Below are 23,699 nucleotides of genomic sequence, written 5' to 3'. Positions count from 1 at the left end.
ATGTAGTATTTAATATTTGTGTGTTCTACAAATGTGTGCTAGGTAATATTTTGTGCATTCTATAAATATGTAACAGGGCTACGTAATATTTGTTTTGTTCTATAAATGTGTAGTAGGCCTATGTAATACAGATGTGTAGTAGCATTTTGTAAGTTATGTAGTGTGTTGATTATGTATATTTTATAGCCTATTAGTTGTGAAAAATGTCGTTATAAACAAGAAACGAGACATCACTCCTTTTTTTATTTTACAAAACCTGGCAACCCTACACTGTGTACACCTTTCAAACGCGTTGTTATTATACATACCCTCTGTGATTGAGAGCGGTGTTCCTTAACTACTGATGGAAATTTGTAGTCAATAATACACTATGGTATAGAACGAAGAGTTTTGCTTGTAGATCTAAGGATGCAATCATTCTGTATTGTAATTATTTTAGTAACATGTAGTGGACTGGAAATAGTGAAAAACATAGCACAGGTTGTGACATTTCGTTTATTCAGCTGTGCGGGAAAAAGATTCCATACGAGAAAAAGCTTCAACCGAAACAACTTCAAAATAAAAACTCGCATGTAGCAGCAAGAAAGCAATGCGGACTACCGCAATATATAAATAAATAAATATATATATATATTTAAACAAACTGCGGCCGTCATACACTTTTTTTTCGCAATCTTTGTGGAACAATGATGCTGCAAACATCTTGGAGTAAACTAAGCCTTGAGTATGAAGAAAGCAGTCTTCTGGGATTTGGCACCGCCGTGAAAGCCTAAAATCTTACAAAGCCTTGTGTACTTCCGCTATTTTCTGAGAAAAATTAATATTCCCATAAGAATCAACGCCAAGGAAAATATATTGCGTTAAATGTGTTCAGCCCTCAAAGAGATTCGACATAACTTAAACGACAACCTATTTTGGGATATGATGGATGAAATTACAAATGCTTCTGGTTGATATATAGCTAATATGTTGGTAGGAAAGCGAACAGAGGATAAATCTAGTGCACTGTTCTTGCTACAAACTGCCTGCGGGTCTTAGAGTGAAAACATATTTCTGTAATTATATTGTAGCGTGTAAGAGCCGTTGCTATGCAACGACTGCGAGATGGGCGATATACCAGGGCCGTTTCTAGGCAACGACTCAATAAACACTTTCCCGCAACAACAGAAGAGCTGTGTTTTCTATGTGGCACGTGCCGAGATGTTACAAGCAAGGGACAAGGTCAGTTTAAGGAATGCCGTCCTCCAGGATGTCGCGCAGTGTATATCTTATGTGAACCAACGTTTCGGAGGAAAGTATGAGCAGTTGTAGGCGCTGAGTCGACCCCAGGGCCATAGTGCGGCTAGAAGGGTTAGGTAAAACGAAAAATCCAATGACCTCGCCGGCAATCGAACCCGCGACCTTCCGGCTTGTTGCATAGTGCTTCGACTAACTACGCTACATCGTGCCCCCCTCCTTATTATAGTAAGGTAAAGTTGACATTGTGCTTAACTAATTAAGCATTACACCATGAAGACGTATAGGGGAGTGGATGTATAGATCCACGTTTTCTTGATCTCGGCACTAGCTGGAGATCAGTGGTCAGCTTCACGCCCCGGCCGCTTTACCCCCGGTACCCTTTCTATAGGAGGTTGGGTGGATCCCGGAGCCGGTCTGGACTATTGGAAAAGTAAAAATTCTTGACCCTACCGGGGCTAGAACTCCGACCCCTCGGTCATCCAGCCCGTACCCAGTCGCTATACCGACTACGATAGCCTACTATGTAGAGGGTTTTTTTTTAGTGGAATAGAGAGTAGTTCAAAATGGGGAATGGAAGTAGTATGTGTTGAATGCTATCGTGTTAGGGTATGTTCTATCTGGTGGAGTGGGTGTTTTGCATGTGTATATGTATTTTGTACTGATGGCTTCGTGCAGACTTGTTTTCGCAGTTCATGTATTTAACACTCGGCTATTTCATTGTCCTATATGGAAGTGCTTTCCATGAGTTTTTGTTGATGTTCCTGTTTCTCTGGTTTCTTGTTGCCGATGTAGTTCCGGTGTTATTATAGATGTGGGCCAAAATTCTGTCAAACTATTTGTAAAAGTAAAAAAATGTAAAGCTATCCCTGTACCAGGCCGTGAAGGCCAGTAGGGTTGTGAGACGTTGAGAGTCCCACATTATCTAGACAATCGGCTCACAGATGGCGGTAAGGTTGTCAGACTTACCCGCCGGCCGCGCTTTATTAACCAGGAAAATTATTTAATTCCTGGTACTCATTTCTGTTAGAGGCTGAGTGAACCCCAGGGCCATAGTGCGGCTGGAAGGATTAGGTCAATTGAAAAAAAAATCCAATGACCTCATCGGGAATTGAAGCCGCGACCTTCCGGCTTGTAGCATAGCCCCTCAACCAACTAAGCTACTGCGTGCCCCATCAAACTATTTGTACACACAAATAATGTAACAGATAAAATTAAAGTATTATCATTACTTTTTTATACCTACTTTGCACAAAGTATGTTTATCTGTCCAAAATATTTTTTTATCCCTGAAACTACATGACAGATTTCCATCAAATCTGATAGTTATGGTCTACAGTAAATATTGCCAGATAAATGTTATTTAAGTTCATGCTGGTTGATTATCTCAGGCTTTACATGGGGTGTCAATGAAACTGAAGTCCACACACTTAACATATTTTGAAAGAATCTGTTAACCACTCTGGTATCATGTTTATTGCTAGATTTTTGGCATGAAACAAGAATAAAAGCTTGTTTATTTGCAGACCAGTATTGTGTTATCTTTCCACAAACAGCAAAGGAGCAATAATTATTACTTCCTTATTTTGATAATGCAGATGTCACGCCACACATTCTTGGCATTTCTTCTCTTTCTGGTCATAATGACTATGTGCTGCTCAGCATATAATGATGATCGACCTATCTACAAGTGGAGTCCTCTGTGGTTCAGCAGATATTTCCGCAACACGCAAATGTACAAAAGAGTATGTATACTTAATAGTATGTTGTAGCAATATTAGCAGTAATAATAGAAGTGATCTGAGTTGTGTATGTGCTGTATGTGCTATTGCTGCTATTTCCATTACACTTATGGTTTAATTCTAGTATGTGGATGCTCCCAGGAGATGCTGCCCTGTGTACCTGCTCCTCTATAATAATGTAGGGTGGGTACCAGGTGCTCTTTTCCTGGGGGTAAAGTGGCAGGGATGTGAAGATGACCATTCACCTCCAGCTAGTGCCGAGGTCAAGAAAATGTGGATCTACACATTCACTTCCCCATACGCCTTCATGGCTTAGTGCTTAATTAAGCACAGGGACACTTTTACCTTTATTTTCTCTTAAACAATGTAAACCTAAAGTTATGTTTTGAGTTACGTTTTTATTCCAAAATGAGTTAGTTGTTTCCCTAGACTAGATTTTCAACACTGTTATTCCTGTCATCATCATCAGCAGCAGCAGCAACAACAACAACAACAACAGCAGAAAGCAGTCTGTGGTAAATCAGCTTTGCTATCAAATATCATTATGGTAATTTGGAGGGGGGATAAAAGTTTGACCCCATGCCCTCTCCCTGTAAACATCTTAAATGAAGACAGATAAGGATACATTTTTTCTTAGATATTTCATTTAACTAAAACCTTTTGTACAGAATAGTTATTTTATGAATCTAACATAATTTTACACACAATATACAGCAGTCCTTGATTTAGTTAATCCATAGTTGACCTATATTTCATCACCTAGGGATGAATTATCCATCTGTAACTACACCTATTCATCTAGAAACAACAATAACAAGGAAAAAATGTGGTGTGAAGTGTTTTCTGAAGCGAAAGAGAAGAGTTTAATAAGATGGAATTGTGTGAATTAACTAATGGTGTTTTATGCAACAGGGTCCACCTGTAGAACTTCCTGAGATACAAGACACCCAGGAGGAATGTGTTCCAGAAAACCAGAGATGTGGTTACTGGGGTCTGGAAATGCCTTGTTGTAACCTCGGTCACTGCATCATGGACCACTGCGTATCGAAAGAGTAAGAAATTACATCTGAAAACAATCAAGCTTACAGGGTTATACAACAGAAGAATCAAATATGCAGGCCTAATATTAAGTCTATCAGAAGTTCCAACAGAATTGCTTCAAAATTAAAAATTAATTTAAGTTTTCTTTAGGATATTTGCTTTCATGCATATGTGTGTCTTTCTAACGACATTCCACCCCCCAAATTTTCACAAAAATCAGTGTGGATGACTTAGCTCAGTCAGTATAGTGATTGGCTACAGGCTGGACAGACTGGGTTCAATTCCCAGGAAGGGCAAGATTTTTCTTTTCTTCATAATGTCCAGACCAGCTCTGGGGCACACCCAGCCTCCTAGCCAATGCATACTGGTGTCTTTCTCCCAGGGGTAAAGTAGCAGGGGCATGAAGCTGACCGCTCACCTCCATCCAGTGCCAAGGTCAAGAATGTTGGAGCTATACCTTCACTTCTCCACATATCTCTATGATGCAATATTTAATCCCTTAGGTATTGGGACTGCTTTACATTACTTCTCACTTATGTCAATATGTTGGACATACTATGCTGTTCCCTACTGTCAGTAATATCAACATGCTGGTCATACTAGAAGGGGCAGAAACTCTATTATCATTCTATATAGGAAGGATTCTGAAATATAGTTACAGCCCTTTGAAAACTTTGTTGTATCACCATGTGTCCAACTCATGATGGTTACAAAATTGGACAATGTTATCTTGCTGCTCAATTTGAGTCTGGAGATGTTCTGCCAGGTAATGGTAAGAAACATTCATGTCTCTTACAGCTGAATGTAAATAGAGCTAACAGCTCTTTAATTGGCACTCTCCTGTCTGGGAATTGTGATTAATAACCAAAAAAAGCTCTTGATTAGCCATTGCAATGTCTGTAGGGGAAGTTAATAACTGCATATTCATTGCATGAAAATTTGAAAGGCATTGTTTCCAACTGCTCTTTAAGGTAGTGGCACCAAGAAAAGTTACCATGTCTAACATGCCAAAACGGTTCACTTGAACTATCAACCATTCTTGTTACCACCTCTGGCATGATTTGTCTTGTTACTAATACAAAATTCACTCATTGCCACATATGTGCAAATATTAAAACTTAAATGTCCATAACTTTTTAACAATATAAAGTAAAACACTCGCATTCATAAAGAAGCACACATCACTAGACACGGTATACACAGAATATAAGAAAAACGACTCCCATAGTGGAAGAACCATATGCGAGTTTGAAATTAAGACATAAGATGAATAATCTTAACAAGTTTTAGTGTATATAAATTTATTATAACTGAGGAATATGTACTTTTTAAATACTTTAATAATTTTACAGTGACATAATGGCAAGCAATGCAATAGCTTAGCGTAAATAAAGCACCTGATGATGGCACTATGTTGCCGAAACATGTCGTGAAGTAACAGGTGAAATTGAGTGCACTACAAGACGGCCACCGCGTACATATCATGGATGAAAATCAGTGCAACAGGACGCTAAAATACAACATTATAAAGTACAAGATGCCAGATTGCTAGTTTTAACATTTGCTATTGATCTGACAGTAGTTTCATAATAAACATTTCTAACAAGCACATCTATTACTATTTAGTTTGAATATCCATAACTCAGTAACTGTCATAAATGAGATACAAGTTATGTATTTAAACATAAAATCACTTAATTAACAACTTCTCAAAGATTTGCCACTTCCCCCTGTGATATCTGTTATACAGAGGAGTTCATTCCTTGCTTTATTTCTTACCATTCACATAGCAAAATACTTGCCAGTGAACAGGCTCTCTTTTGCAGAATTCACAATATCATATGATATAAATTGCAGGTCCTGTCCACACTTGAAAAATGTTTCCAGTAAAACTACTTTACCTAAGTGATGTAAATGGGTAGTTGCTGAATATGATGTCCTCCAACATCAAAGTACATTTCACATTGGTGTAATAAATTCAGTGATCAACACTGCAGTCCATATTCTCTGAAATTTAGAGTACTCAACATTTTGATGTGTAAGATCTCCAAAATGTGTAGATCATTTCTGTTTCAAATTTTACCAGAATAACACACTCAGATCTAAGGAAAGTGATTACTCATTTCCTGAAGAGTTCATAAAGCCTCCATTGAATTGGTTGGCTGGTTTCCAATGGCTGCATTTGGGATCACTTAACCCATTTTTCTTCTTGCTTCCCAATAGAAAGCATTCAAGTTCTTGCTTTGTTGCATCTTGAAGAAGTTTGCACTTTTCTTTGGGGAACCTTTGCCAGGTTTGTTGCTCATTTTGCATTACCCAGGGGACACGTATGACTTAAAGAATGTCATGGATGCGAGCAACTTTGTCCCCCGCCTGCACTGAATTTTCTGCACCAAATATACTTCACACACCACTCTAAGTTAACTGCACCATGAAAGATTACTAGTATATAGGCTGAGGGCAATCACAGAAAACCTAAGGATAGTTGGTTTTCAGTTCAAGGTTCAAACCTGGGACCTCCAATATATGATGTAAGAATGCTGTCTACTCAACTGTTGTGTTCGTTGCTTTCATGTGGGAAGGTTTATGGATCAGTTGTTGAACTGCAACCTTCATGAAACATCGCCAAATAACCTAATTCTGACTGTGTCCTAGTGTTAAAAATGCTATAATTAATTTCTTCTTTTCTTTACAGGAACATGTATGCATACAACCAAGGACCATAAATTTATATTGAATATTTTGTCTCAGTGCACTACATTCTGGATATTAACCTGTACCTCAAAGCATTATCATTTATATTTTCCATGCACATATTAACTTCAAATATTGCCTGAGATGTTGTGACTTAAGCAAGTGACTTCTGTCTTGGTATTCTAATATAATGACAATGTAATCTTAATTACAACAACATTTCTTCCTATTACAGAAAGGTAAAATATTTTTAAACAAAACATAACAGAATATAACTTAACTCTAACCTCATTATTTGTTATAATTTAATATGTCTGAACACTTTTTAATCTAGTCCTTCAAATAAATGTAGAATTGTCAGGAGACTGTAGACGAAACAAATTTTCAAAGCTTAATTGCACCAGAATTAACACCATCAGTTATGATTTGAAGACATGCATAATTCAAACTTCTCCATATTTGTAACCCATTATTTTTAGAAAGATTAATTTAATTTTCATAGCAGGTAGTCAGTCAATCAGTCTAAAATTCCTAATATACAGAGCAATACATGTAAAAGGGCACTGCTTTCACATATTTACCTCTCTCATAAGTGTCCTAGATCACTTATCCCCACTCTTTTGTCAATGACTACAAAATGTCCATTATCAGCTTCAGTGATTAACCCTTTCACTGACATGCACAAAGAATTTCCGTACTGTAGAAATGCTCATCAGAGAACACAGACAAATATTTGATACAAAAGTAGCTTTAAATATGTTACATGTCACTAATTTCGTGGACTGTGGTTTTATCCCATTATATTACAAGGTATTCACATACACTTATATAGATCCACATCAACCCTCAAAATAGTTGCCGTTGGCTGCTATGCAAGTCTGCCAACGTTGATATAGCTGCAGAAAACATTGCTGAAATATACTAGCAGGAAATACCCATATGGTGTCTCTTGTGGCATTGACGACCTCCTTGGACGACTGAAATCTATGACCACGTAGCTTTGCTCTCAAGCAGTGAAAGAGAAAGAAACGATATAGCTGCAGAAAACATTGCTGAAATATACTAGCAGGAAATACTCATATGGCGTCTCTTGTGACATTGACGACCTCCTTGGACGACTGAAATCTACGACCACGTAGCTTTGCTCTCAAGCAGTGAAAGAGAAAGAAACTGCATGGGGCGAGATCAGGTTATGGAGGTTATGGCAAAACGGTGGCCTGTTGCCTTGCCAGTTCCTCTTAGACAGGAACAGAGCAATGTGCAGGGGCGTTGTCTTGTAGCAACAGCCAATTGTTCATATGCCAAACATGTCGCTAAGGGACTTTACTAGTTTATGGCAGAACTTGATGTTTGTCTGTTGTTCAAACTGCCACATTTTCAGTTTCAACCATTCACATTTAACTGCAGTACACAACAGAGGCCACAGTTCTGCTTACACTGTTTGCACACAACTGCCTCTTGATGTGACAATAGATGAACTGACAAGGAATCATATCATGCCTCAACCTATCCACTGTAGTGCACTGCAACGATGCTTTGCGGCCAGTCCACGAAATTATCGAGTGTGGTAGTATGTCCAAATTAGATGTCCTATAGTTCACACACATGTTAACAAAACATAATGCCTTTAGAATAATTTTATTTAGATAACAACAATTACAGCTGAGATGTGCTTGTGTTTTGTGAAAGAAGTAAAACAAAAATTCTTGTGTTAATACAAAACATTATACATCCATTTGCAATGAAGAATATTAACTACCTGGAAAGAAAATAGCTCTGTTGTCATGGAATCATTTGAAAATAAAAATAGCATGAAAAATACTCAAAAGAGCACATAATATAATAAATCACATTTTGCCATACTCTACAGATCCAAGATTGTATTATGCTCAACAGTAGAGTGAATTTACTGACTACACAACACGTTTTTTATTATCACTACATGTTTCGACCTCAAGAGGTCATCCTCAGGTGTATGAACATGGCTGTCTAATTACACGCGGTCACATTCACTTTTCACTCATTCGACCCTGTATCTTATCCAGACTTAAGCTCACTAATATATCGAGTTCTTTTTATAAAACACAGGTTAAAATTATTATTCTAATTTAATTGTTAAAAGTTAAAATTTCGTGAATGGAAGTTCAATTCATGTCACTGGTTACACTTTCACTTGTTTTACAGTCTCATTTTACTTACGCTCACTACTGTATCTTACATATACCTTATATACACAATGCATGTATGTAGATTTTGATGTTGTGCTCATTTGTCACAGAAATTTATTATTCCCTTATTCATATGACTGCCTAATTTTAAAAAATGATGAACGTGCTATTCTAGGGTTCAGTCATTTACAAAACATTCACCTCTTAAAATATCTGAGTGTTGGGTAAGTTCGAGCATAAGCACCTGCAACACGACTGGGAATCTAAAAATTATATACCTATAATATCTTGTATTCAACACACTAATCTGAAAGTTACAGTATATTCCATAATTATATAAGTGTGAAAATATACATTATACTGTCGTTTCACAATAAATACAGAACATCTTATAATACATCCACTGTATGGTACTAACAGCAAGAAATGAAATATTATGTAAGATGTATGTATCTTCTATAATAACAATTCTGCTCAATTTAAAACATTTGTGTACTTCCTAAGATCATGTGTTTATACAAATGCCATAGAACATATTTATTTTATCTTCTTCAACAAGTGCAATACATTTCTTGAGGTCTGAGTCTTCATAAATGCTTAAGTGTTTTTAGCTTCAAACCTCCTCTGTCTCCTGTCTCCCCTCAAGTATCTTTCCTCTCTGCTGTATTGATGAAGTTTCCCAAGGACAATCATGTGGCAAAATCTTGAAGGTGTTCCACCTTCACAGACTAAGATAACCAGCATTTGTGTTCATCAACATGCTAATGGCACTGTACTCTGCTCTCCAAAATAATGAAGGCCTAAAATTACTACAGCTACAAATGATGAAATGATAAGTGCTCGTCATAGAAAGACAGCCATTAAGATTACAACCAAAATGAAGGAAATCCACTGTTTCAATCTGGGTGGTTCAACAACCAAACACTGTCTCTCAAGGATGATGATCTTCATGGAAGATGTCCTACTAAGCCACACATTTTGGCAAAAGATCCGATGAGACTCAATTTACTAAGGAGCACAAACACTGGACCAATAAAGAGTGAGTTATGTGTTGTGAACCCATTAGTAGAAGCTCAACATATTTACTTCTAACAGCAGGCAATATATAAGGCATCCAGTCAACAATAACTGGACTCCAAATACCAGATACCCAGTCAAAATGGTGGGGGAAAAATTATGATGTGCGAATCCTTAGTTGAGATTGTATTGGTCTTTGCATTTCATTGATGGCATAATGGAGAAAATTCAGTTAAAAAAAATCTAAAAGCTCATGCTCTCCTGTTCCGGAAACAAAATGTCTCATGGCTAGATTTTCCAGCAGGATAATGACCGAAAACACTACCAAAGTCACCCAAGACTGGCTTGGAACAAAGAAATTATGAATTTTGAAAGGGCCTTTGCAATCCCCTAACCTCAACCCGATTGAATATCCCTGACAAGAGCTTGGGAAATATGTTGAAGGTCACCAGCCAACCAACAAGCAAGAATGCTCTGATATCTTGTGCAATGAACAATGTTAGATTCCCTCAGCAATCTCATGAACCTGGTTGACTGTATGTCTCACTGCTGCCTAGCAATCATTGCCAATAGTGGCTTCCTGGCCAAATATTAGTGTTATTCATTATTTCCTTTAATCCATTTTATGGGTTGGTTGAAATAACAGTTCTTTATAATTGAAAATCAAGATAGATGAAACCTTTTGAGAGCATCACTTTTACATTCCTCTGACTGTTTCTCCATGCGATGTTTCAGCAGCAAAAATATAATGATGTACTCAGTACACCACCTTGTGTGCATGGATCATATATGGTACCAAATAGAAATTTCTGATGAAAGTAAAATAAAAATCAAACAGTTATAGGCTTTTAAGTGCTACTGTACATATAAGAATAATTTGAGGAAGAAAATTAAGTTCTTCGGCCAAAACTTCAATCCTGAAAGAAATCTGTGAATTTTGAAAATCAATCTTGCCTAAGATATGCATTGTAAATTTATCTCACCTAGGAATCATATACAAACAATTTAAAGAACGGGGTGTCAACATACTGGAGAGAACTAAAAGGAGGGAAATGACACAGGAATCTTCAATGACAACTCAACAGGCACTTTCTGATATGAATATAATTTAAAATGATCAATTTCTTACAACAGTAATGACTGCAACAGTGAACTTGAATATATAATGTAAGACAGAGGTTCTAATGGAAGTGACTGAAGAACACTGTCTTTTGGGATGTGATACTGCACATTCTTATAGACATTTGCCAGTTCAGAAAGCATGCTGCCTCCATCCTACCCAGAAGAGGGAGACAACATGTTCCTCTGACACATTGGCAAAATATCTAATCCTCTGAAACACTGGCAAATGTCTAACAGACTATATGGTGTCACATCCTGGATGACAATATTCTTCAAAAGCAGAAAATATTGTTGTCCATTCCAATAAAGAGAACTTCTAATCTAACACACACTTGAGCAAATTCATGGATTAGTGGTACCACTTTCTGATGCCTGCTTCTCCAGCTCTTCAAGTTTTCGGTGCCTACGTATATTAGAGAGTATTCCATCCAAACTAGTGGTTTTCTTCTTTGCACTTCCTTTAGGACCGCCTTCGCCTGTTCTTCTTGGTGTGAATTTTGGTGCTGACATTTCGTCCATAAAATCAAAATCTGATTTTTCTTCTGGTCTGCAACATGAAAGTACAGATGAACAGTACTATAATGGGGTGGGAGAGAGAGAGAGAGAAGATGAGATTAAATATTATTTAACACATTGAGGACTGGCAATTTAAATATTTAAATCACCCTGGGGGCCAGCATTTTTAAACCCAGTACCCTAACTTGTGCACTGTTCACTTTAGAAATTAATATAAAATCTTCTAATTAATTTTATGAACTAAAATTTTTGGAGAACACTTACCAATGCTCCTAGAAGTGCTTGAGAGTGTAATATTTCTGGAAACATTCCCCTTTGTGAACTGGCATTACACAGAACTTGCAATGTAGACAGTCATGCTCCTTTTTTTGTGAACTGTGAAAACACAGCACTGCCTAGGATGCTTCCCCTTGGAATGTTCACCCTTCACAATTTTCACGAGGGTATGTTTCCACATATCACCCAAGAGTCACCCAGGGGTGTCCACATGAGGCCCGTGTGGGGTGGGAGTTGTTGGGTCTGGTCGCACTAAGTCTGTGCCTGACTCTGGTTCTGCCACCACCATCTGGTCTGTAGCCCAGGCCTTTGCCACATTCATCAAAAATGCTTTGTATTTCAATTTTGAATCAGGTTTTAGAGTTTTGTAAACCAAAAATGAATTGAAAATTGCACAATTTATAAGCCACAAGGCAACTTTCTTTGTCCACTTTATTGTCTTCCTAGGAAGAGAATAATAGGCCAAGTATTGATCGGCTCTAGCACTCCCTTCGTGAACATATTATACTCAGAAATACAAATAGGCTTCTTTACTTGCCCATGTTTCCTTTGAACATCAACCATGCTCGAATTGTGATTGTGGAAATCATATTCACAACACGAGTATCCCTATCTACAAAAAAACAGTTCTGCTACTTCAGACACTTGCGCTGGGACCAATGGAATTGGTTTCACCCCTGGATTTCCAGTAAACTGTCCCAAAGTAGGCGTTTTGTCTACTTTTCCCCATGTGGCTGTCCCCGCAATTTTACTACCTGCACTTCTACCTGCACTTTCGTCTTTTATTGTCTGTGGCTAAAATTGTTTGTTGTACCCTGTCACTACCATCTGAGTCACTTTCACTACTCCTCTCAGAAGGAACATCAGATAGCTCATCGGGAGAACAAGTCAGATATTTCTCCAAGATATCGCTCGGTCTTGAACCGCTTCTGTCCTTGATTCATATTGCACTAACTTCCTGCCTGATACATAACAGCTTGAAGGGTCGAAGATCATTTTCCTTTGGAGGGGGAACCAAAACAGCAAGGTCAAGTTACTGCCTACTAAGCAAACATTCCGGCTATGATATGTATGCAGTTTCCGTCTTGTAGTGCATTCAATTTCACCTGTTATTTCACGACATGTTTCGGCAACATAGTGCCATCATCAGGTGCTCCATTTACGCTAATCTATTGCATTGCTTGCCATTATGTCACTGTAAAATTATTTAAAAAGTATTTAAAATATTCATCAACTATAATAATTTTATACACTAAAGTTTTGTTAAGATTATTCATCTTATTTGTCCCAATTCAAACCCGCACTTGGTTCCTCCACTATGGGAGTCATTCCTCTTATACTCCGTGTATATCTGCAACGTAAAAAAGGTACTTATTATTATTACTTTCGGCTTCTATCTGTTATGTGTTGTATTAGTGTTTAGTACTCACCGTGTATCGTGATATATGTTCTCTTTTTGGCTGCGGGTGTTGTAATGTTGGATGTGTGTGTGTCTTCGTATTGATTGAGCTATGATGTTGTGGGGGTAAATGTGGTGGGGGTAGGTGGTGGGGTTGTGGTATGTTGTTCTGTGTAAACTGTGTGTAGTTCATGGAATACTGGGTTATATATTTCCTTATTTATATTGTGTTTTTCTTTGTTGTTGTGTATATATGATAGTTTTCTAATGTGTTTAAATACTGTCCTTTCTTATTCGTTATGATGTCCATAGTATTTTCTATTGTACCGTATGCATGTCCTGTGTTTAATATGTGTTCCGAGTACCCTGTATTGCTGTTATTTTGTCTTATGTCATGTATGTGTTCTTTATATCTGGTATTAAATTTCCTCCCTGTTTGTCCTATATATTCCATGGGGCAATCTAGGCATTTCATTCTATATATGCCACTTCTGTTATATTTACTCATTTGTGTTTTTGATTTTAAAATATGTTGTAAATTATTCTTAGTTCTAATGCTATTTTTAATTTTGTGTCACGAAATAGTTTTGTAATGTTTCTTGTTTCTTTTCCTATGTATGTGAATGTTGCCCATTTCATTTTTTGTTCTTCTGAATTCTCTGTGATGTTCTGTTTTGTTGTCATGTTTTGGTTTCTTTTATTTGTAATTATTTTAGTAATTATATCTGTGTTGTACTTATTGTTTATGAGTATATTATTTATAGTAGCTATCTCAGTATCTTTTGCTACTCTGGTAATGGGGTAATTATTTACTTGATCTATAAGGTATTTAATACCAGATATTTTGTGTTCATGTGGGTGACATGAGTCACTTGGTATTATTATGTATTATATTATATTATTGGTATTATAAACATTCCAGAGTAATATTACGCAGTAGTCATTCATTTGGGTGGTGCTAGAGAAAGGTATAGTGTGTTACAACCTAACGTGTACTAAAATCATGATATCATGCGACTGCTCCACCATGTTTAAAAGCCAAAAGCAAGATATCACGTGACCGGTCCTCAATGTGTTAATGTAAGAGGCTAATTTTGTAGAATTTTTCTGAATCACAAAGACTCATGCAGCAATTACACACCATATCAAAATACACAAACATAACACGCAGAACCTTCCAATACTATCATTTAGAGCAATACATGTCAGATCAAGGTTCGTAGCTGTCATATTTCAAAAGTCAAACAAAGAATTTGAACATAATCTGTAGAGATGTTAAAGTGAAACCCAAGATGCTTGAAATTGAGGAATCAATACCATCTCCATGGAGGTTTGTTCAAAAAGTGTCAACATCAAGTATGTGAGTGTGTGGGATTTAAGGTAGGTCATCATCACAGGAGAGGTATGCATTAATAAAATTCACATTCTAAATTACAGTACTTAACCAAGTTTAAAAATAAATAAATCTGGGTAACTGTCGAACTGCAAAGGGAACGCCAGTAGGTGGAGTTCTTCTTGAGAGGCTAATAGCTGCCCCCCCCTTCCATGTGATCTGAAATTTCATTACCATGTTCATAAGGGTCTGCTACTGGTCCCTATCCCCAGCCAGATAAATCCAGCCCACATTACACTTTATTTTTCCTAAGATTCATTTTAACACACATGCCTCTGAGATCTTGTCTCTTCAAATTTCCAGCTATAAGTTTGAATTCATTGTCTTACATGCCACCCAGGTCATCACTGAGTGAATAAATAATAAAAATTTAAAGGCAGTATTATAATCAAACCCATTCTTGGAAAGAGCACTCTTCTTCGGCAATTGTTGACACACTATTTTTTTAACAGTGAACAGTAGCAATCTGCATTTCACTACAGAAATAAAAACAGTAGAACCATGTTCTGGACAGTTCTGATACAAATTAAGCTCTGGCATCTGCAATGGCAGTGCAACAAATACAGCAATTTAATTTATGCTATACAGTAGATTCATATCACCAGTGACAAGCTTGAACATACTGTCACCATAAGTGAAAAAAAAAAAACCTAGTATAAAATAAAATTGTATTTTTCATAACTGGAACACTTAAAATGTATTTAATTATCAAGAGTTTTCTAGATTAAATGAATTTCTATTTAACTGGATATTCAAAATAATCTGTTACCAAAGATGCTAATATCGTCTATGGGAAGGTCTTTTCCACGCAATCAGATATTTAAAAATAAAAAAGGTACAAAGTTTTAAGAAATGCATCTCCATTCTCAGTTCTACGTGACACAACAATACCAAAGTGTGTGATATGGTATCAAATGCAGGTTATTGTGATGAATAGGATTCAAGCGTCCTTGTATCACCATACATTACAGAATAACATCTGATTTCAAAGTGTTTCTTCATGGTCAGATGAAGTCTTAGCTTCATCTGACCAAACCAAATACTGCACTTTATGTCATGCTAAGTAATAAAATAAGCTGTAAGACTAAATACAATTCCCAGTTTCACATTCCTTACTTGGACTCTAAAGATTCCTCATCCTCTTGATAGAAGTCATCCTGTGCAGGAGAAGGGACACGTCGACCAGGACATTGCCAATCCAACTCCAAAACACCTTCCCTATCTACCCGGTCATATAATGCTGCTATGTCTCCAGGTGATGGCTCCCATGTTTCCTAAAGATAAAATTCATGAATATATCCGTTCAATCGTAAATCAAGCTTGCAGAATGAATATCCTTCACATTTAATATACTTTCTAATGTCTCATGTATTAACTGTATGAAGGGCGTTCAAGTTCTAAGGTCTCCGATTTCTTTTCTCAGGACTGGGAACAGATAGACACATGCGGTTTAGTTTAAAATACGTGTGTACTCTTAGTGAATGCGTGACACAGATAGCAGCACTGTACGGCACACAGAACTCTAGTGGTGGCGACGAGCGTGAGGAGTGTTTTTGATACTTAAAATGGCGACATTTTCATTACAAGAACAGCGAGTAATCATTCGTTTTCTCCACTTGCGTGGTGCGACACCCATTGAAATTCATTGCCAGTTGAGTGAGACATGTGGTGATGGTGTCATGAATGTGAAAAATGTATGTTTGTGGGTGCGACAGTTCAAAGAAGGCTGAACGTCATGTGACAATGAACCAAAACAATCTCGGCCTCGCACCAGCCGGTCTGATAAAATGGTCGAGCGAGTTGAGAAAGTTGTTTTGGAGGATCACCAATTGAGTGTGGAAAACATCGCCTCCAAAGTTGGCATTTCCGTGGGATATGTGCACACAATCCTGCATGAAGACCTGCGAATGCGGAAAATGTCCTCCAGGTGGGTGCCACGAATGCTGGCAGACGAACACAAGGCTGCGCGCATGCCAATTTGCCAGGTGATGTTGACACATGATGAAAGCATGAATGGGACTTTCTTTTCATCAATTGTGACAATGGATGAGACATGGATGCCGTTTTTCAATCCTGAAACGAAGCGCCAGTCAGCTCAATGGAAGCACACACACTCACCACCACCAAAAAAATTTCGGGTAAGCACCAGTGTTGAAAAAATGATGTTGGCCATGTTTTGGGACAGCGATGGCGTAATCCTTACTCATTGCGTTCCAAAGGGCACTACGTTGACAGGTGCATCCTACCAAGATGTTTTGAAGAACAAGCTCCATCCAGCACTGCGAGAAAAACGGCCGGAAAAGGCTGCACGTGTGCTCTTTCACCAGGACAATGCACCAGCGCATCGGGCATACGCGATGCAGCAGTTTCTTCGTGAACACAACCTTGAAGTGGTTTCTCATGCTCCCTACTCACCTGACCTGGCTCCTAGCGATTTTTGGCTTTTCCCAACGATGAAAGACACTCTCCGTGGTCGCACATTCACCAGTTGTGCCGCTATTGCATCAGTGATTTTCCAGTGGTCAAAACAGACTCCTACAGAAACGTTTGCAGCGACCATGGAATCACGGCGTTGATGTTGTGAAAAATGTGTATGGCTGCAGGGAGATTATGCTGAAAAGTGACAGAAGTTTCAAATTTTTTGTATGATTATTGTGTGAGAAAAAAAATCAGAGACCTTAGAACTTGAACGCACAACATATTTATAACACAAAATTTGTATTTGAAGATGTTCTACATACTTTCTCACTAGATTAAATTATGACTTGTCTAATATAATCTTTCCCATACATGTATGGCAAATATAATAAAACAAAACCTCCATGAACAAACTTAAACTGGAAGAAAATCAAATGATGATAAAGTAGATTCAGATATATCAGTACCATTTTCACACTGTGTACATCTAGAGAATAAATGACAAAGCATTTTTGACTGTCAGTATAATTGGGGTGGGGGGTCAAAATACTAAATGACTACAAAGAGTAGCTTAGTTGGGTAACATCTAAAACATGACATAAATGATTCTCTCCTTTGTGAGCAACCATCCATTCTTTACTTAGCCTACTGAGGAGGGAGGAAGAACAGAAATATGAGAAATAAACTATTCTTATTGTTTCCTGTGACATATAGCCCTGATTGCATAACAGACTGAACCAAATTTAGACATAAGCCAATCAACATGGCCTTTCCATGACAACATATGGTCGGTAGTTAATCCAAGAAATTTGGTATTAGTAGATATAGCAATCTGACTATTTTTTTTCTTTCTGTGGCGCTACAGCCCCAATTTGGGCCTAGGCCTACCTCCATGAAACTCTCCGTTTCACTTCGGTTTACTAGATCTTACACATGCGGTAGGACCCCTTGGGCGAGTGATCAGCTCGTCGCAAGGCCTAATCTGACTGTTACCATAGTCAATATGTATATCCACTGGATAGCTATCTTAGTCAAAAATTGTATAAAATATGTTTTATCGAAATTTAGTATCAATAAATTAGCTTTAAACTAATCATTTATGTTTTTAAATATTTGAATGTTGTTGTTTTCATAACCTAAAGGTCTGCAATTCATGATAATTATGTTGGTGTCATCTGTAAAAATAACAGGTCTGGATTTATTAATTATACTGTTTGGCAAGTCATTTATATATAAAAGAAACACTAAAGGTCCCAGAATCGATCCCTGGGGAACACCATTATTAACTTTCCCCATCTGGAATGAATATGCCAATTATTGATTACAGTTATCTGGTATCTAGTTTTGAGGTAGGATTGTACCAACGCGTTTCCTTTATCAACTTACTTACTTACTCATGGAGTTGAATGGTAGCAAGTATTACCCGAGTTCAGTCTCCTCTTAATTTCCTCCTGAATCGGGTTTTCATTTGTTATCATCGTTCCCAAATATCTGAACTGTGCCACATTTTCAAAACATCTGTTTCCTATCATGATTTGACCCTCCATTTTGGTGATGAACAGCAAAATATACTTAGTTTTCTCTGTGTTTACTTCTAGACCAACCTCCTTACTTGTGTCAATTAAAGTTTGGTTTTTTCTTTATGGTATCTATATTATCGCACAATAGATTTGTTGTATATGACGGTGTGATGTATTGGATATTATTAATGTAACAGGTATGGTGGATAGAATAATTACAATGGTTACCATTCATAAGTAACAGTTTATTGAATCCGAATGTAATATTTATTGATAATTACGAAATGTAACAGCACAGGTTTGTCACATACTGTAACTCGACTTTCACCGATTTTATCCGCCAGAGGGCAAACAAGACTTGTTTTGAACTAAGGGAAGCAAATAAGAATAGTCATGTTGCTTCACAGAGAAACTGGAAAACATCAGTTAAAGTCCGAGAAAACAAGCCAAGGTCCAGGAAGACCCATCATGTGAAATAACAATAGAATGTTCTAGAACCTTCCTATATGATGAAATTTGTACCTTCCAAGGAAGCTTTCACAAAGCCCCCACCCCACAGACAGGGCTATAAGAACCCTGACCTAAACCGTTCAAAACGCTCTCTAATCTGATTACAAAGTTTAGTCTATAGGACTGTACTCTGTCAGTCAGGAGTCGGCCACTGCTAAAGCCTCAAGCAGACTTGCTGTTGTAACAGTTGTACATATTTACTGTGTATTAAACTCTCTTGAATTAAGCATCTTCCAGCAGTTTATCTCCACCAATACGACGGATGTTTGCCGCTCACCCGACTCCATCAAGACCAACCCACAAGTACGAGTACCCACTCAGTCGCCCGACAGTGTGGCATACGACAGATTCACATCATTAGCATAAACCAACAGCTGATGTGTCCCATTTAATTTCAGTCCCACCTGGTTTTCCTGGACCTTCCTAATGGCATATTCTAAAGAAAAGTTGAAAAGGAGTGGCAATAAAGCACCTCATTGTCTTAGACCATTCTGGATAGGAAATTTATCAGACAACAGTTTATCTATATGGACTTTACTATATGTTTCATTTAAAAACTGTTTAATCAACTTAACTAGTTCCATGGGTATCCCAAACTCTATTAGAATATTGTAAAATACTTCCCTCCTAACTGAATCATAGGCTTTCTTGAAGTCTACAAATAGCTGATGCACTGTCTCATTGTACTCCCATTTTTCTCCAATATCTGATGAATGCAAAAGATCTGATTGGTAGTTGATCTGTTACATAGAAACCCACAATGATGATCCCCAATAATTTCATCTAATTTTTTAGTTTTAAAGACTTAATTACCTTTTCATTTCTTTAGTAGAAGTATTGTTAAGTTTAATTTTAGGGAAGGGAGTCACAAAAGCTTGAGACAGATAATTTAAATATCTGTCAGTATCAGACTCTATAATGTGGCCAACATTTGCATAATTGGTATTTATTTTGTCACCTATAGTTAGAAAATAATTATTTAAAGAATATGTAATCATATGATGATTATCAGTTAATTTCCCATCCATGTTTAAAAACTTTAAGCCTGCATTATTAATTTTTCTACCTGTCATTGATTTTACAAGGATCCAGGTGGTATTCATTTTGTTACTAGAATTAGAAATTAACCTATTATAATGAAGATTTTTAGCTGCTTTAATAACATCGACCAAAATTTTGCATTGTTTCATAATAATATTTTAGATATGGATCATTACTATCCCTAAGAGTTAAACAGAACTCTCTTTTATGCTGACATGAAATTTTTATACCACCTGTCATTTAAGGATTATATTTAGTTTTAATCTTAACTTCTTTTTTTTTTTTTTGGAAAGTTAGAGTAGATTATTCATAGATGAGTATTAAGAAAGGAGTTTATTATAGTATCAACATCCTGATTAACGAAAATACTGCCCCAAGTTCATAGCTTAATTGAATCAAAAGCCCATTCCTGGAGGACTTACTAAATTTCCTTACTAATTGGGTGTAACTGTTGTGTGTTTGTAAGTTAATATTATTTGTGTATATAATCTGGCCATCATGATCAGACAGACCACTCCTGTTGAGATTAATAAAAATATTATCAATTGCAGAGATTGAATGATTTTGGATTCTAGTAGGAAAGTACACTGTACCAGAGAGGTTAAAAGAAGATAACAAGGTGTCTAATTATTTTTTCCTATTACTGTCAACATGATAACTTACCTTTATATCACCAAAGATAGTATTTTATAGGGAATTCAGAATGACATCTAAGCCATTTAGGAATTATGAAAAGTTACCAGATGGAACTATATACATGGATAGAATACCGATATTGCCAAATGGAAACTGAAGTTTAACTGCACATACTTCTAAGTCTTGCTCTTTGGAAAATTCATGTAAATTAACATTTAAAAATTTTAATTTTTTTTGTTTGTGTACAAAAATACATACTCCACCTTATCTACAATATTCAGCACCAAGATTGTAATGCTCTATATAAGTGCGATCCAAGTCCTGGTAGACAAGGTGATGTTCCATTAAACATAACAAAAGTGGCAATTCAGAATACAAGGAACTTCTAAGCCCGTCTGTTTTGCCTTGTAAGTCCCTAATATTTTGATAATACATATTTAGTGAGTTATTATAAGAATATAGTAAAAATATATTAGGTCTGAGCATTGATTCTCATACAATCTCGGTTTCAATCAGCATTTGGTCTGTAAGTATTACTTAATCTGTCTATACTATTAGTCCTGAAGTTACAAGCTGAGCCACCACAAAAAATCCTCATTTCTTGTTACATGAATTCTCCTTTGTCTAGTAGACATTCCATTTTCAGCTGTTTTTTTTTAAGTTGGTTCAAGATTCTGTGAAAGATTAATCAAATTTAATTTTATTGGACTTATTACTTCAATGCTGCTTTCTGTTGCAGCAGTAGGAGAACCTTCATCTAGAACCTTGTTAGAAGGTTCAATTTTCCAACCTAAACCAATTGCAATTGCAGCCTCTTCTAATAGCCATGCATTAATATGAGAAACAAGTTGCTTAGAAGTCACATCTTTAACTAATGCATTTAAGTGAAGTCCGTGGTTTGTAAAAAGTCACATATTAAGGTCTATATTTAAGAGCGTACAGTGCTCATGTATTTTAATGCATTTAGCTAATTTTATATTGAACATAGTAATTTTCTTGTTTACACAAGAAGATTTTATCAAGGTCATAACGATATGGAACACTCAACAGGATGATGTTAGTAAGGCCATTGTCTTTGACAACATTTACAATGTGTCTTAATCCACTCTCACTGTTACTCTTGCTCACATCATTAGCACCTCCCCAGAATACCATTATGTTCATATTTGTTAAATTTATAATCTCTTTTTTTGTTGATTTTGTTAGACTATTAACACCAAAACCACAGATCTCAAATTTGTCAGTCAAATTTTTAACCCTAGCTGCACATCCTCTTGCATGACTGTCTCCTATTATTACCAGTTTATGCTTGCATTTGGTTTGGAACATGAGTTCATAAGTGGGTCACTATCGCTGGGAATTAATTCATCGTTTCCTGAAGACACTATTCCATCCTAATTAAAGCATTAAGCCAACTCAATTCAAAAGAATGAAACTCACCTACTATCATCATCAGTAATCTGTCAAGACGACAGGTCCACAGTCTCTTCCAAAACAATTCCTCCATTTAATACGATATAGAGCTTTCTCCTTCAAATGACAGTATCCTACTATACCATTACCCAAAACAATGTGTGGTGAATTCTGTTGTACCATATTACAAGCTTCAGATTGTGACAGACATGAATTCTGTGGCATCACGGATTTATCTGACAAGCAAATTGGTGAATTTCGTTATATCACACTAAAATCCAGAATAACGCAGTAACCTATCATCATTAATACTGGAACTATAAATGAAGTTTAACCTAACCTAACGAAAACTAAACCAAATATTGCCCTGATCAAGTGTGGTGAATTGGAAACAATACAACATAATAACGAATTACCTAACCTCAATTTCGTCCACACCAATCGTCTTCAAATTTCTAGACGTATAACTATACCCCACGTTTGGTCTATTCAAATTTTTCGCCTCCCAAATATTCCCTCGGCGACAACAAAAACACACCATATACTCAGTGCATTGACATATGTACGTGTTACAGCAATCTGAAGGTCAGTCAAGTCACATACGAAAATCCTTTATGCATTAAAGATTTATTAAGAGATCGCCTTGTTTGCATTAGTTACCCAAGCTTCGGATATACATTCGAACAAAATTACTGTACCACATACCGCTTACAAGCTACGGATAATACATCAATTTTCAATGCTGCCCTACAAATGAAAGTTTAGTACATTTGATAACAAACAGACGGCACAAAAATAAAAGCCAACCTTTCCTCGAACACCATAATTTTCATCGTCTGAGCACGGTACATTCCAATCGTCCTGCCCGCCAGATAATTCGGACATGTCGCAATTTACTTAAAAACATGCAACTGAACATAACTAACCCACTGCAACTGCCATAGGTAGGCGGGAAATATGAACAGTCGTCCCTTCACACTGAGGGCGCTTGTCCACGACAAGAATTCCTGCCGGAATGGTAATTCCGCCGGCCAGCAGACAAAACCGGGTGGCCTTGTCCACGGAGACGGCAGGCGCGCGGAAAATGTTTCACTCGAGTCGAGGGAGTCTGTGCACGGGTGCAGTAGAATGGATAATACGGATGTATGCACCCTCATTGCACTATATTATTTTTACAAAAAGAAACAGCGACGACGCAGATGGTATTGGGTGCATCCTGTGTTGCAAGACCGATTTAAATTTGGTGCATTTAGTACGCTGTTTGAAAAACTACGACAGGACGACGCAAAGCATGTTAATTTTTTTAGAATGTCAAAAGAAACATTTGACAAATTACTGACAATTTTATCTCCCAGTGTTTCAAAATCTTCTTTAAGGTGTGAGCATACATCCTTCCAAGCTTGCACAGTTAGCCGCCTGGCTTTGTACTCTTCACTTGACTTATCCCACAGTACTGGTCTTTCCTCGACAAGCGTAATTAATAATTCACAGTCAGTATTGAATTCTGCGCTCATTGTAATGAAAAGAATACTGCAGACACAAAACACATGGAACTTG

General features: G+C 37.0%; 2 protein-coding genes across 2 annotated transcripts in view; one reads left to right on the top strand and one right to left on the bottom strand.

The window, feature by feature from the left end:
- LOC111870229 overlaps positions 1-7,560 on the top strand; it is a 35,962-nt gene extending 28,402 nt beyond the window's left edge. Inside the window, exons 2-4 of the mRNA XM_023862338.2 lie at positions 2,835-2,981; positions 3,891-4,030; positions 6,715-7,560. Of these exons, the coding sequence (XP_023718106.1) occupies positions 2,835-2,981; positions 3,891-4,030; positions 6,715-6,745 (318 nt within the window). The 3' untranslated portion in view covers positions 6,746-7,560. The remainder of the gene's footprint in view (positions 1-2,834; positions 2,982-3,890; positions 4,031-6,714) is intronic.
- A 3,424-nt stretch (positions 7,561-10,984) lies between these two features.
- Positions 10,985-23,149, bottom strand: LOC111870228 (PAXIP1-associated glutamate-rich protein 1). Its single transcript, XM_023862337.2, has 3 exons — positions 22,950-23,149; positions 15,721-15,878; positions 10,985-11,567 (listed from the first exon to the last, which is right to left on the bottom strand). Exons 1-3 carry the CDS (start codon positions 23,025-23,027, stop codon positions 11,363-11,365), a joined length of 441 nt encoding a protein of 146 aa, XP_023718105.1. The 5' UTR covers positions 23,028-23,149; the 3' UTR covers positions 10,985-11,362.
- Positions 23,150-23,699: the final 550 nt, after the last annotated feature.

The sequence above is a fragment of the Cryptotermes secundus genome, unplaced genomic scaffold, assembly GCF_002891405.2.
Source record: "Cryptotermes secundus unplaced genomic scaffold, Csec_1.0 scaffold2061, whole genome shotgun sequence".
NCBI classification, from domain to species: domain Eukaryota; kingdom Metazoa; phylum Arthropoda; class Insecta; order Blattodea; family Kalotermitidae; genus Cryptotermes; species Cryptotermes secundus.
The sequence above is the reverse complement of the archived record's forward strand: the minus strand, read 5'-3'. Positions and strand labels throughout refer to the sequence as shown.

Excerpts from the sequence above, each read along its gene's own strand:
- LOC111870228 (XM_023862337.2), bottom strand. The coding sequence starts at position 23,027 with ATGTCCGAATTATCTGGCGGGCAGGACGATTGGAATGTACCGTGCTCA. Across the intron at positions 15,879-22,949 it reads ATTATGGTGTTCGAGGAAAG|GAAACATGGGAGCCATCACC; the intron begins GTTGGCTTTTAT and ends TTTTATCTTTAG. Across the intron at positions 11,568-15,720 it reads GAGGAATCTTTAGAGTCCAA|ACCAGAAGAAAAATCAGATT; the intron begins GTAAGGAATGTG and ends TTCATGTTGCAG.